Here is a 13,203-nt window from a genome sequence, read left to right on the forward strand (position 1 = left end):
ATGTCCCTCCCCCACAGTATAACCCCTGCTTTCACTGTATTTGATGTTGGTATAATTTGTGGAGGGGAAGGGAAAAAAACAAATCGTTTAAATAGGGATACAGTTGGACCCATTGCAACAATGAGATGTACAAGTCATTATGTCGAAAGTGAACTTTACAACTTTGGTGGTGGGGGGGGGGGGCCGGAAGGAGGATTGGGTGGGGAGGCGGGGGGGGGGGGGGGGGGGGGGGGGGGGGGGGGATGGGAAGGGGAAACAAAGGAGGAGGCTACAATGCTTGATAAGAAAGGTACTCATGGGGCTGAGAAGGTAGCTCAGTGGTAGAGCGCTTGCCTTGCATGCCTGAGGCCCTGGGTTCAATTCCTCAGCACCACATAAGAAAAAAGAAAAAAGCCGGAAGTGGCACTGTGGCTCAAGTGATAGAGCATTAGCCTTGAGCTGAACTGCTGAGGGACAGCGTCCAGGCCCAGAATTCAGGCCCCACAACCAGACCCCCCCCCCAAAAAAAAGAAAGAAAAGAAATGTACTCATTATCTTGCCCATGTAATTGTAACCCCACTGTACAGTATTTTCACAATAAAAAAATAGCCACAATAAAATCTTTAAAAAAAAATAAAGCTCTATTGATCCTAAAGAAATAGATTTAAGTCTTGACAAAGTTAGATGCTAGAGAGATCAACAGATTAGAAGTTCTTAAAATGAAGAAAAAAAACTGGTCACAAGGAAAGAAAGACAAATTTCTAGGCAGCATATCTTTTATAGGTCATCTTAAATCAAAGCTAATCCATAAATGTACACAAGAAGCGGTGCTTTTACTTTAAATGTGCGTGCACCAATGTGAAGGTACAAGTTACATGAAGAATGAATTATACAGTATACAACTAAAAGAACACAATTAGTTTTAAACAACTTGTTCATAAGAAATGGAGATCTATCAAGTGTCCAACAAAAATTTAAGGAAGCATTATGATAAGTTAAAAGAAAAGAGCTAAACATAGCTGAAAAATCTGTAGAACACTTCAAAGCTCATTCAAACAGTTGGTTTGAAGATAGGTCATTTGAATTATCTAATCTGAAGGAAAAAAGGAACAATAAAGAAGAATGAAGAAGATTATAGAATACTGGCAAACACCTTCATTAATAAACTACTGAGCATTCCAGAAGGAGCAGAGAAAAAGGAGGGGACAGAGAAAGCTTAAATAATGAAATAATGAGAACCCCAACACTACTTAAAAGGAGAAATAAACATCCAGATTTTCCAAGAGCAAAAAAATGCAAATAGATTAAGCATAAAGATATCATCATCATTACAATATAACAAAATTCTCAAATCCCACCAAAGGGGAAAAAATCTTGAAAGTATTAAGACAAAAATCAATCAATTTCTCACATACAACAGAGAGTCTTCTGAGACTACCAGTGAATTTTCTCGGAAAACACCCGATAATCCAGAAGGGATTGCTTAGCTGTGTCTATGCTAAAATATGCTAAAAGAAGGAAAATAAAACTGCCAACAAGGAATACTTACACACAGTAAGCTTGTTTTTTGATATGAAGGAGAAATAGACTTCCTCAAGCAAAAAATGAGAGTTTATCACCACTGTTTACCACAATATATTAAATCCAGTTCTTCCAGTTGAAATAAAAGATGTTAATAACAGGAAAACATATGAAACACTACAAAGATAAGAATATAGCCATATCCAGTGCTCTACTAATACTATGGTAAAGATCTAACTAAAGCACTCCTTAAAGGGAAATGTTTGTTGATAAATGCCTACCTGTGCAAAAATTAAACAAATAAACTAATCTTATTTCCCTCTCAATCTCACTGTTATTTTCTTAAGAGTACTTGCCAGAATTATCATCTCTTTAGCATCTTCTTCCTACTAGTACAAGCTCCATAGAGTCATGCAAACCATCTTTTCATAGCAACATTTCCCAAGCTTAGGAGCATATAGGAAGTACTTAATAAAAACTCATTGAAGAAGAGACAGGAGGAAAAAAGAAAATGTGACCCATTCTGGGCAAGGATCACATCCCAGAATTGCTTTCCTTTTAAACCTCTTTTAATTACTGCCATATTGATGGAATTCAGGACATGAGACTCCAAAATACAATACCTTGGCAACAAATGAACTAATCTTATACCTCAAGGAAACAGAAAAAGAATAAGCATAGAACAGAAAAAAGGAAAAATAAATAAATAAATAAATAACAAAAAGTAAACAGTGATTAATGAAATTACTAGTCTGGATTTTTAAAGATAAAATAGAAAACTTTGAGCTAGACTATGAAGAAGGAGAGGACTTGAATAAAATAATTAATGACATAAAGAGCCAGTATGCAGCACAGAAAGAGGAAGTGTATGCGCTGTAACTGTAACCTTGGCAGGATGGGAGAGGGTGCTCTACATTGACAGGACCAGTCATTAAGCCCAAAGGCTCCTATCCCATCCTCATCATGGACCAGTGTTCTTTTTTTATTATTAATTTTTTGTTGTGAAAATATTGTACAGAGGGGTTACAATTATATGAGCAAGGTGATGAGTACATCTCTTACCAAGCATTGTTGCCTCCTCCTTTGTTTCCCCTTACCATCCCTGCCCTCCCATTTCTCCCCTTCCCCACCTCCGCCAAAGTTGTACAGTTTGTTATTTGACAAAACGTCTTGTACATCTCATTGTTGCAATGGGTCCACCTGTATCCCTAAATGATTTGTTTTTTCCCTTCCCCTCCACAAATTATACCAACATCAAATAAAGTGAAAACGGGTTATACCGTGGGGGAGGAACATACAAAGCAACAAAGAAATCATCTTATAAATATGTTAGAAACAATAGCAAGAAAGAAAAGTTATTTGAGTCCTTATCTTGGGGTTCATTTCACCTAACATCAACTTATCTGACCATTTCTGCTTGTCTCAGACATATACTAGTAATTGCAAATAAGAGAAACCATGGGACTTATGTTTCTTTGGGTCTGGCTTATTTCACTTAATATAATTTTTTCCAAGTCTTTCCATTTCATGGACCAGTATTCTTAACTACATAAAAGTTAAATCAACCTCGTGTGTGTAAATACATATGTATTTATATATGATATGTATATACATCAACAATGCATTGTATGTGTATGTGTGTGTGCATGTGTGTGTGTGTTTTACTTGAGATTGAACTATTGAACTCAGGGCCTTCCTCAAATTAGACAAGTGCTCTTCCACTTAAGCAACATTCCCAGTCTAGCACTGACACATGTATAATACTGAATATAATAAACTTCATTATAACACATAAATGTTATTTACATGAAGACTAAAAATATATAAAATCATCCCACTGGTTAAGGGTGTCTAGTAAAGCCACAAAAGCATACTTTTATTTGAGTTACAATGAAATACAGAAAGCTATACATAAATTCAGAATCTAGGCAGGAAGGAATACAACTAGTATCAAGATAAAAACAAAAACAAAAACAAGGCTTCACCTAAGTTAGCATTTTGGGGGGGGGGTCTGGTCGTGGGGCCTGAACTCTAAGTTAGCATTTTTAAGGTTGTCAAAAATAACAGAAAAAATGGCTATTAATGATGGCTTCATGAGTATGCACTATATTTTCTGCATTTTTATGGAGAAAACATTGTATTTTTTGAAGTGATGAATGAGAAAGAATAGACTAAAATGGTTCTAGTTTAGAAAGCAAGTTTATCATTAAGAAATTAAAACTTTTATACAAACTTACACAACTAGTCCTACAAGGCATACTCCTCATCTCCAAACTCCCACAGTATGGCCACTATGAGATACACCTTTCTATGAATATCTCAATAACACCTTCTATGATTTTTTTTATTTGCTTTGGGCAAGCAGGTAGAATTATCAAATTTCCAGTTAACCAATTTATACCAAGACCTGTAAACTTCTCTTCAGAAGATTAAATATTCTAAGAGAAAAAATTAATACAAATACTGTCAAATCAATCCCTTGTTGTTACCAAACCCATTTTTGTAAAATCAGTGGTCTCTTTCTTTGAAGATTTTGTTTTCCATGAATCCATTGGAAATTGACAAATTCTATGCCCAAATGCCCAAATGTAGAAATGAAAGTCCTCAGTAACCCTGCCTGAAAGTAAGGAAGTTACAGTGAAGGTAAGAAAATGGACAGAACATTTATCCACATTAAAGCAAACACACAGAATAGGCTGTGGGGTATGTATGCCAACCCTTTCTATCTGCTTCTGTTCTAAATTGTGAGTCACACCACCTTCAAAGATCTATGATTCTAAACTACACACAATCCTTTCTAAAAGGAAGGCTAGAAGCAACAGAAATAATATCTGAATTGTGATTGTAATTGGCTGAGTAAAATAATAACTTCCTTTGCCTTCTTTGCATGTACTATGACTGATTTTTTTTCTAAGAATCAGCCTAAGCAGAAGAGGCACCTCTTTGCCACAGTTTATAATATGCAATGGACAGATGTTTATATTAGTTATCAATTGCCTCAGCAGATGGAAGAAATACAACACCTTTCTTCCAGAATCTTCTGGAATTTGATTCGTATCAGTTTTCCTCGTACTCTGGCTTGGAGCAATGTGAAAACTTCAGTCAGTCTCTTGTCTCTCTTTTTTTCCAATCTGCCCAGAAAGCTAGCTTTAAAAAATACCTAAAAGAAATGTCAGGCGTTAGTTTCACTGATCATAAGTATTCAACAAAGGTCTGTTGAATGCCCTATAAACAACTGAAATATTCCAGGGATGACTTTATCAGTCTTATTTCATTTTTGGTTTTACTCAAGGTAACATGTCATTTTTTAAAAAAATTGTGCTAAAGTGCCAAAGCTGGTGTCAAACATATGAAATCTCAGAACCTGGGAAGCTAAGGTATAAGAATGATGAGTGAGCTCCATTAGGAGCTATCTGATGCTGACTACCAGGTAAGACCAATCTATTATTCAGACTCCACTTCCCCCCATATACGGTCTCTTAGAAAAAATGGAATTTAGAGAATCATATTTAAGGAAGCTAGCTTCTTTGAATAGTGGGGTTGAATTTAAAGCTATTAAATTATTTAGGCCCCCTCCCCCACGGTATAACCCCTGTTTTCACTGTATTTGATGGTGGTATAATTTGTGGATGGGAAGGGAAAAAACAAATTGTTTAAATAGGGATACAGGTGGACCCATTGCAAACAATGAGATGTACAAGACCTTATGTAGAAAACGAACTTTACAACTTTGGCAGGGACGGGGGAGGGTGGGCACGGGGGAAGGTGGGAGATGGGAAGGGATGGGAAGGGGAATCAGAGGAGGAGGCAACAATGGTAAGAAATGTACTCATTATCTTGCCCATGTAATTGTAACCCTTCTATACAGTTTTTTCACAATAAAAAATAAAAAATAAATAAATAAATTATTTAGGCCTACAAGATTCATCCCTAAATGAGTACAGTAGATGAAATCAGTTCACATAGGCAAAAAAATTACCTTAAGGAAGCTAACTGACATTTTTCGTACTCTGATTTGTACATAGATTTTCTAGCAATGAAAGGTTAATTCAGTAATTTATATATTGGTATGAATTTGGTTCACTGATTAATTATAAAAACTGTAATTCAGTCAAGACTGAAATTTAAGAAACATTGCATTTTTCTTCCTTAGCCAGCACTGGAGTTTTCATTTTGAACTGAGCTCTGTTTGCATTATTTCTGGTCACAGGAGCTGAAGAACACATTCTATTCATGTATTCACAGATATTTTAAGATACACACTTTTTCCTGCTATTCTTCTCCAAATATATTCTTTGCAGTTTCCTAGTTACCTTAGTGATTCCAAATTGATACTGAGTATGGTCTATCTCCAGGGAGCTAAGTAGTTCCTCAGTTGCTTTTCTGCTGCTCACAAATTTTCTCTTTGGAAAAATCCTTGGGTTTAGGATGTAGTACCTAATTTTAAATGGGGTGAAGGGATCACACAATTCAAATAATGATTAATCTGGACATGAGAGTTGTAAAGCAATACAGATCTAACTTCCCTATCTACATAATTTCTGTTTTTTTTTTTTTGGGTCCGGTCATGGGCCCTGAACTCTGGGCCTGGGCGCTGTCCCTCAGCTCTTCAGCTCAAGGCTAGCGCTCTACCACTTGAGCCACAGCACCACTTCCGGCTTTTTTCTTTTTGCTTATGTGGTGCTGAGGAATCGAACCCAGGGCCTCGAGCATGCAAGGCAAGCGCTCTACCACTGAGCCACCTTCCCAGCCCCTACATACTCAATTTCTGAAAAACCCTTGGCAAAAATAATTATGATCAATAATCTCTTCCATTGACAAAATAGTTTACACTTTTCATGGTGCTTTAGAAATCAATCTCATTTGGTTTCTTTGCCAAATTAGGAAGAGAAAAATTGGAATGAAAAAGAGAGTGGGAAAGCTTAAGTATGCCTATCATCGGACTAACGAAACTGAAAAGCAGAAATATTAAATTTCCTTTTCCAGTTTTTTACCCTACTGATGAGTTAATAGAAACATTCCAATTTGATCCCAAACAGATGCTTACTCTACTATATTTTGCTCAGATTGACTTGAGGAGCTTTAATTTGCACTTGCAGAATCCAGGAAATAGAAAGCAAAGGTGCCTGTTCTGCCTCCTGTGAACCACCAGGTTGGCTTCTTTCCTTTCATAAGTTTGCTAATAAAATCATAGCTTCATTGAGTGGCAGCTATTATTAAGTATATACAACATTTCAGTGATTGAATTCAGGCTATACATTTTCTGTATATATATTTCCTCTTTATATGGGTCTATTATCTGTTAATAGAGATTTAGGGGTATTACAGTTATATGGATATTGGATTTCAGGGGATAGCATAATGGAACTCTGTCATCATAGATCTCACCACCACCACAACACATCAATTTGTAGTCAGGAGAATATTAACCAAACAAACAGTGTGTACTTAAACATTCAGAAAGGAAAACAGAATAGTCTGCCTCGAGCTTTTTGGAACATAGGAAATATATGTTTACCTTTTATTAAAATCATCATATGGCATTCTATTTGGAAACCCTTCACAACATATCCTAATACCTTCCAAGATTCCATTACACCGCAGCTGTTGCAGAACCAAGAAAGGGTCCATTATACCTTTAAAAAAAAGGGGGGGTCATGTTGAATACACGTCTCAATCCTAGATTTTGTCCAGATTGTTGCAAATTAGGTTAAAGAGTTTGAACTTAGTGAGCTCTCCCTGATATTTAATCTAAGTTCCTATTTCCTGCCTGAGAGCATTCTCAGTACTTAATTCTATTATTATATTCAAGTTTCTAAATGTGAATTATCTAAAATTATTTTTAACCTAGAACAATCATTTGAGTTCACAGTTAGATAAGGATTAAGAGGCATATTGTCTTGGGAAATGAAATAGATCACCATTTTAATTTAATTTTTAGTTAGAATGTTGATGCCATATATCATACCCATTTGCCAACCAAAAACCAGCTAGGAATGACAATCAGAACACAAAAGGGAATTTCTATCTCTAAATAGGAGGGAGAAAAGACTACAAAAATAATGCAAGTGAAAGAAATGGGAAGATGGGGACAATCACAAAATTTTGTTTACAATCTTGCCTAGGAAAGATTCAGACATATCCTCGCCTCCATTCTACCAGATTATGTTGTCAGTTAAGTTTTATTGTATAGTATATCAATCCTTCCATTATTTCTTTGTTCATCAAAAGCAACCCCATTATAGTTGTCAGTTCTAAACAATTGCTTGGGAGCTCACACACATCTGAGATCAGAAGAAATTTTCAATGGTAATAGAAAGTATTCTGATATTACTCAAACGAGCCTGCTTTGTAAAATCTTTCAGTATGTCCACTAGAAATTCAATTCAAAAGCAGCCCTGAGGAGGTTCCAAAAGCTCACACTGAACTAAGTTACTTTCATTTTTATATCTGAAAATTTACTCTTATATAAATGGATCAGAAAATGGCTCTTTTAAGAGACATTCTGTGTAGTTAAATAAAAAGCATTCCCTGTCGTAGGTTATAGAGATGCCTAGTTCTTACCTGGCATTTTGTTCACATTGGGATTTATGCATCTCACAAAATGAGGTGCTGTTGATTTCAGACTTGTCATCAATTTATTTAGCTTTTCCTAAGGTGAAAATCATAATAAATACAAAATCATTTTGCAAGTTACTAAAAACCCTCAAAAATATCTTTAAATCTATCTACTATATCTGATACCCCACATACACACCAGTGGTAAAATGATGAATTCATCTTTATTCTCTGCTTACCAAAAACACATTTTTTGTCAAGTCAATATTTATCTGGCAGACACAGCTCCACTGTGAATCATTTCAACCTGCTTTGAAATTGACAGCCATAACTTATGGCTGAACAATAAAATGTCTTGAAAAAAATCATTTCTCAAGTTTTGGATTTGTAGGAAACCTTTTATTTTAGGTCAGACTCTTTAGAAACACAATCTGAGGTGGGGATTGTGATTTTAAAGATTTAGCCGGAGATATGAAGTAGAGCAGAGGATTTTAAAAGGCAGTAGTGCTGACTCAACTTTAATCAGATCCCTAAAGAAAGGCCAATACAAATACGCCCTTGTACCACAGATGTTCCTCTGCTGAGGAAAGGGAGGGGCCAATGACTGAAGAGAAGACTCTGCAGGCAGCTTAGCTTCCTTTTGACCAAGGACAATACTTTTAACTGAGATGTGTTGTGAATCTGTACTTATGTCAGCTAGATGTTGAGTACAAGCTGACATAAAGGATAAAGGTGGGGCCTAATCATGTCCTTTCAATACTTCAAAATATCAGATGAACCTCCACCGTGCCAACTTGACTAACCAGATATTTAGCTTGTCATTAGAGATGAACAATTTTAGATAAGTAATAATATATATCATTATGACACAGTTAAAAATCTGAATAGTTAACAACATAAAATTACTTTATGCTGTGATGTCAACAACTGGAATGAAGCTCCTTTCATGTGTTTCTTCTTCCCAAAGTGCTTTGCTAAAAACAGAAAAAAAAGTAATTAAAAAAATTTTTAAAAAACTACAATGTGTCACAGTGCCAGAATTTGTTGATGAAAACCTAAGTTCATCAAAGTTCTAAAAATAATATACTGATATCTAACAAAAGCTTCAAAACTACACTTAACTATTAAAATGCCTATGGTTCTTTCTCTTAAGCAAATACTTAGGAAACTGTACAAAGATATGCACTGAAACTTTATATAGTCATTAGAAAACAAGCAAAAGCTGAGGATGTAGCTCAGCAATAAGACACATTCTTAGCATCTGCAAAGCCATAGATTCAATACCAAATCCTGCAAGAAAAAAAATCAGCAAAAATAAAATAATCAAGAAACATACACAGACATTTGGATAGTTAGATTGTGAAAAACATGCATATAATGAAATATTTCTTTAACATTGAAAATAATGGTCTAGATACACATAACTAATATAGAAAGATTCCTATAATTTTCTTTTAGAGGAAAAACTGGGCTATAAAATCTATATATTTTGTATATTATGATCTTGAATGTGCATATATTTCAAGTACACTTAGGAAACATAATCCAAGTTATTAACAGATGGGTTATCTCTACCTGAACTGATAGGCATATTAATGTTCCTTTTTTAGTTTTTCCACATTGGCTATACTTCAGGCAACACTCATGTATTGGCATAGTTTATTTAAAAAAGTAAATCCTTTCATCTTAAAGCAGAAGAACCTGTGTGCTAAGCCAAACTATTTTACAAGCATTTGTGTAGTTCTAATTCATAAAGATGAACATTGTCAAAATCTAAAGCCAACCTAGAGAAAATAGGCCCCCTATTACAAGGAAAGCTATGAAGGATGATATCTGGGTTTCACTGGCCACTATGTGGAGGCAGATATCATGAAGCTTCACCACTAACGGAGAGACCCAGATCCTCAAGTGAGTCACCTGACTTCTTTGTACTTCAGTTTTTCCATTCTTGAACATGGAATGCTATTCCCTTTTTTTTTAAATCGTAACTCTGGTTTAAAGTACTTAGATTTCATAGTGTGATTGTTGTGGGCAATTTAAAGTGTAGATAAGTTAGAAACTTGCAGGCAAAATTTTACAGGAAGTGCTTGATGACTACAAAAGAAAGACATTCTGGAAAATTCTTCTCTTCTAGTTCCAAAAAAGAGAGAGAGAGAGAGAGAACACCCTGAAGAGTTAAAAGACAATTTCCTCCTAATTTTTGTTCCAACTATTCTTTGATCTCTTCTGATCAGACAATTATTCAACTGAGAGCCAGAAGTATATATATGGCCATAAACAGACTTCTCAGAGGCACTTTTGAAGTTTAAAATCATGCCAAACTATGGACAGTAGTACATGTCTGCAGTATTAGCTATTTTGGAGGCTGAGGCAGGAGGATGGGGAATTTCAGGCTAATCTTGGTAACATAGGGAGATTTTGTCTCAACAAAGATAGAGTATGAGGTGCAGAGGTTTTTACAAGCTACTTAGAAGGCTGACCAAGACAGGGGAATCACAGTTCCAGGTCAGCCAGACAAAAGTTAGTGGAACCCTAAAACAAGCCAAGTGTGGTGGTCCATGTTATCCTCGTGACTAAGAAGTCAGAGGAGAAGAATTACAGCCTGAGACCAGCCCAGAGCAAAAACTTAAGATACTATCTGAAAAATAACTAAAGCAAAATAGGTAGGGGTGTGGTTCAAGTTGTAGAATGCCTGCCAATCAAGTGAGAGGCTCTGTATTCAAACCTCCATACTGACAATAAATAAAATAAATGGACTTTAAAAGTTAAATAAAAAACATGGAACAAGGAAAATCCACTGCCTGAAGATTAGCAGGAATTCATATTCAGTGGCCTCCTCATTTCTCTAATTCCTCTAAGGCCCGGAGAAGGCATGTTCCTGAACTATGTGCTAAAGACTCCTGAAAGTGCTGAATCCTTCCCCCATTCCCTGACTATATCAATTGGGAGCCCCAAGTAAGTCTGAGGCTGGTTGTGAAACAATAGTAGGAGAAAATGGTCAGGAAGTGAGGGTAGAGGCCGCGATATAAAAAAAACAGCTGGCCCATTCTGTCCCACAGTTGTTCTGAGGGGATCTGAAATAAGCCCAGCCACATTTTTTTTATTCTCAAATTTTTCATTTTTTTTCAAAAGACAAAAATATAAGTAAAATCCGATTTTTCAGTCCGTGTGGAGTGAATACACAAAACAAGTTAGAAGCCAGGTTCTGAGACAGAAGAAGCTATCAGTGTTACTTTCGCTACAAATTATGCCTAGCACTGTTCTCCTATGGGATAACAAGTTGGGCTCAATATCTTCAAACTTTTTATCTAATGATAAGATGTGCTTATTGAATCCTAAATGCATGTAACCTGTCTTTGTTTCTGGAAAACAGTAAGAACAAAATAGATGTTAGATTAAAAAGCAGAAGTCTTCCTACTTACTAGGCCTTGCCATTTAGTACATTTATATAACTGAAGAAAATGCACTTGAAGTCTGCTACATGTGTTTCTGTAAGATAAGGAGAGAATCCCTCCTATGTAAATTTGAAATGGTCATGTACAAAATGAGTAAGATAAAATATCTAACAGCTCTTGTAAACAGCAAGTCACTAGACAAGACTAGTTGTCCATTGGTTAATACATATTTATGGGATATCTCCTGATTGGTGCCTGATACATGCTGGAGGCTACAGTAGAATCAGTCTAACACACCCCTGAAGAAGCATTTAAGCCCAACTGTACACGGGATTGTAAAAGAGAATACCTAAAAAGGAGAGGAGAAATAAGGAGTGGGAAGGGAAGAGAAGGGAAGAAGAGGGAATGGAAGGAAAGGGAGACTAACTGCACATATTTTGAGTTGGGCTTAAAGGTTTCTGTGTTCATAATAAAATGATTTTTAATGGATGTAAAAATAGACTGAAGCCTCTTCTTTTTTTTTTTTTTTTGGTTGGCCGTGGGGCTTGAACTCTGGGCCTGGGCGCTGTCCCTCAGCTCTTCAGCTCAAGGCGAGCCTCTACCACTTGAGCTACAGCGCCACCTCCGGTTTTCTGGTGGTTTATTGGAGATAGGAGTCTCACGGTCTCTCCTGCCCGGGCTGGCTCTGAACTGCGATCCTCAGATCTCAGGCTCTTGAGTAGCTAGGATTACAGGTGTGAGCCACCAGCGCCCGGCTTGAAGCCTCTTCTTTTAACAAGTAGTCAAGTCTTAGTCAAACCCAACCAGCAACTGTTCAACCCATGTTCACATAAGACTAATGCAAGCTATCACCAGTAAGTCTCTCTTTATATCACAATTCTATTTTCTTTTCTCTAGCTACAAACACAAGCTGCTCAGATGATGGACTGGAGTATTCACAGCTTTTTTGTTGTTTTGCTTCAGACTGCTGCCCAGTTCAAGAATGACAAAATCAGTTCAGATCTGTAACACTAGATTTGTTGCAATTTTGTTGTTTATCATATATATTTGAAGATTATTATTGGCCACATTCATCAAAATTATTATTTTTAGTTTATCTTTGTAGGAAGGTCCAAAAAAAAGCAAAAGGACAGAAATGCATTCCATGTAATATCGTTTTCATTACGGTTTATCATGTCTTGAAAACACTGCTACTCCAAAGACAGGTTAAGAGGAGAGAACAACCTGAACCAGAGAAAGAAGAAACTGATATCACAGGGAAGTAGTAAGGATCTTTGCGAAAGTGAGGAGTGCCATTCTGAAGCCAAAATGTCAAGCAAGATTGACTTACGATTCTCAACACTGATATAATTTTCAAAAAGGCTTGCTAGCAGTCTGTTGGAAGACTTCTGAAATATAGCCACCACTGTTTCATTAAGAAGGTCTTTGTTCTTCTCCAGCCAGCCACTGAGATTATAGGGAACCTTGGGACACACATAAATTTCAGGTAACCAAAGTGAAAATACACAAGTCAACACAGGAAAACAGCGTTGCTTGAAAAAAAATCATAAATTGTGTAGACTCCTTCATTTTAAATTAGTCTAAGTAATTTTACTAAATAATACTCCCGATGTCTTGGAAATGTTATCAGGGATAAGTCACCTTGGGTTCAAGGAGATTTCCAAATTTACTTTGTACATTGTCAAACAAAAGGAATATGGGACATAAAAGCAATAACCAGGTACCCATGGTTCATGCCTATAATCTTAGT

At 36.2% G+C, this 13,203-nt stretch overlaps 1 protein-coding gene across 1 annotated transcript in view; it reads right to left on the reverse strand.

The window, feature by feature from the left end:
• The window catches only part of Myh15 (myosin heavy chain 15), a 111,943-nt gene that overhangs the window by 58,328 nt on the left and 40,412 nt on the right, over positions 1-13,203 (reverse strand). Inside the window, 6 exon segments of the mRNA XM_042676874.1 lie at positions 4,524-4,660; positions 5,814-5,937; positions 7,019-7,136; positions 8,065-8,152; positions 8,965-9,032; positions 12,784-12,916. Of these exon segments, the coding sequence (XP_042532808.1) occupies positions 4,524-4,660; positions 5,814-5,937; positions 7,019-7,136; positions 8,065-8,152; positions 8,965-9,032; positions 12,784-12,916 (668 nt within the window).

The sequence above is a fragment of the Dipodomys spectabilis genome, unplaced genomic scaffold (genome assembly GCF_019054845.1).
Source record: "Dipodomys spectabilis isolate Male_0828 unplaced genomic scaffold, ASM1905484v1 ptg000032l, whole genome shotgun sequence".
Taxonomy (NCBI): domain Eukaryota; kingdom Metazoa; phylum Chordata; class Mammalia; order Rodentia; family Heteromyidae; genus Dipodomys; species Dipodomys spectabilis.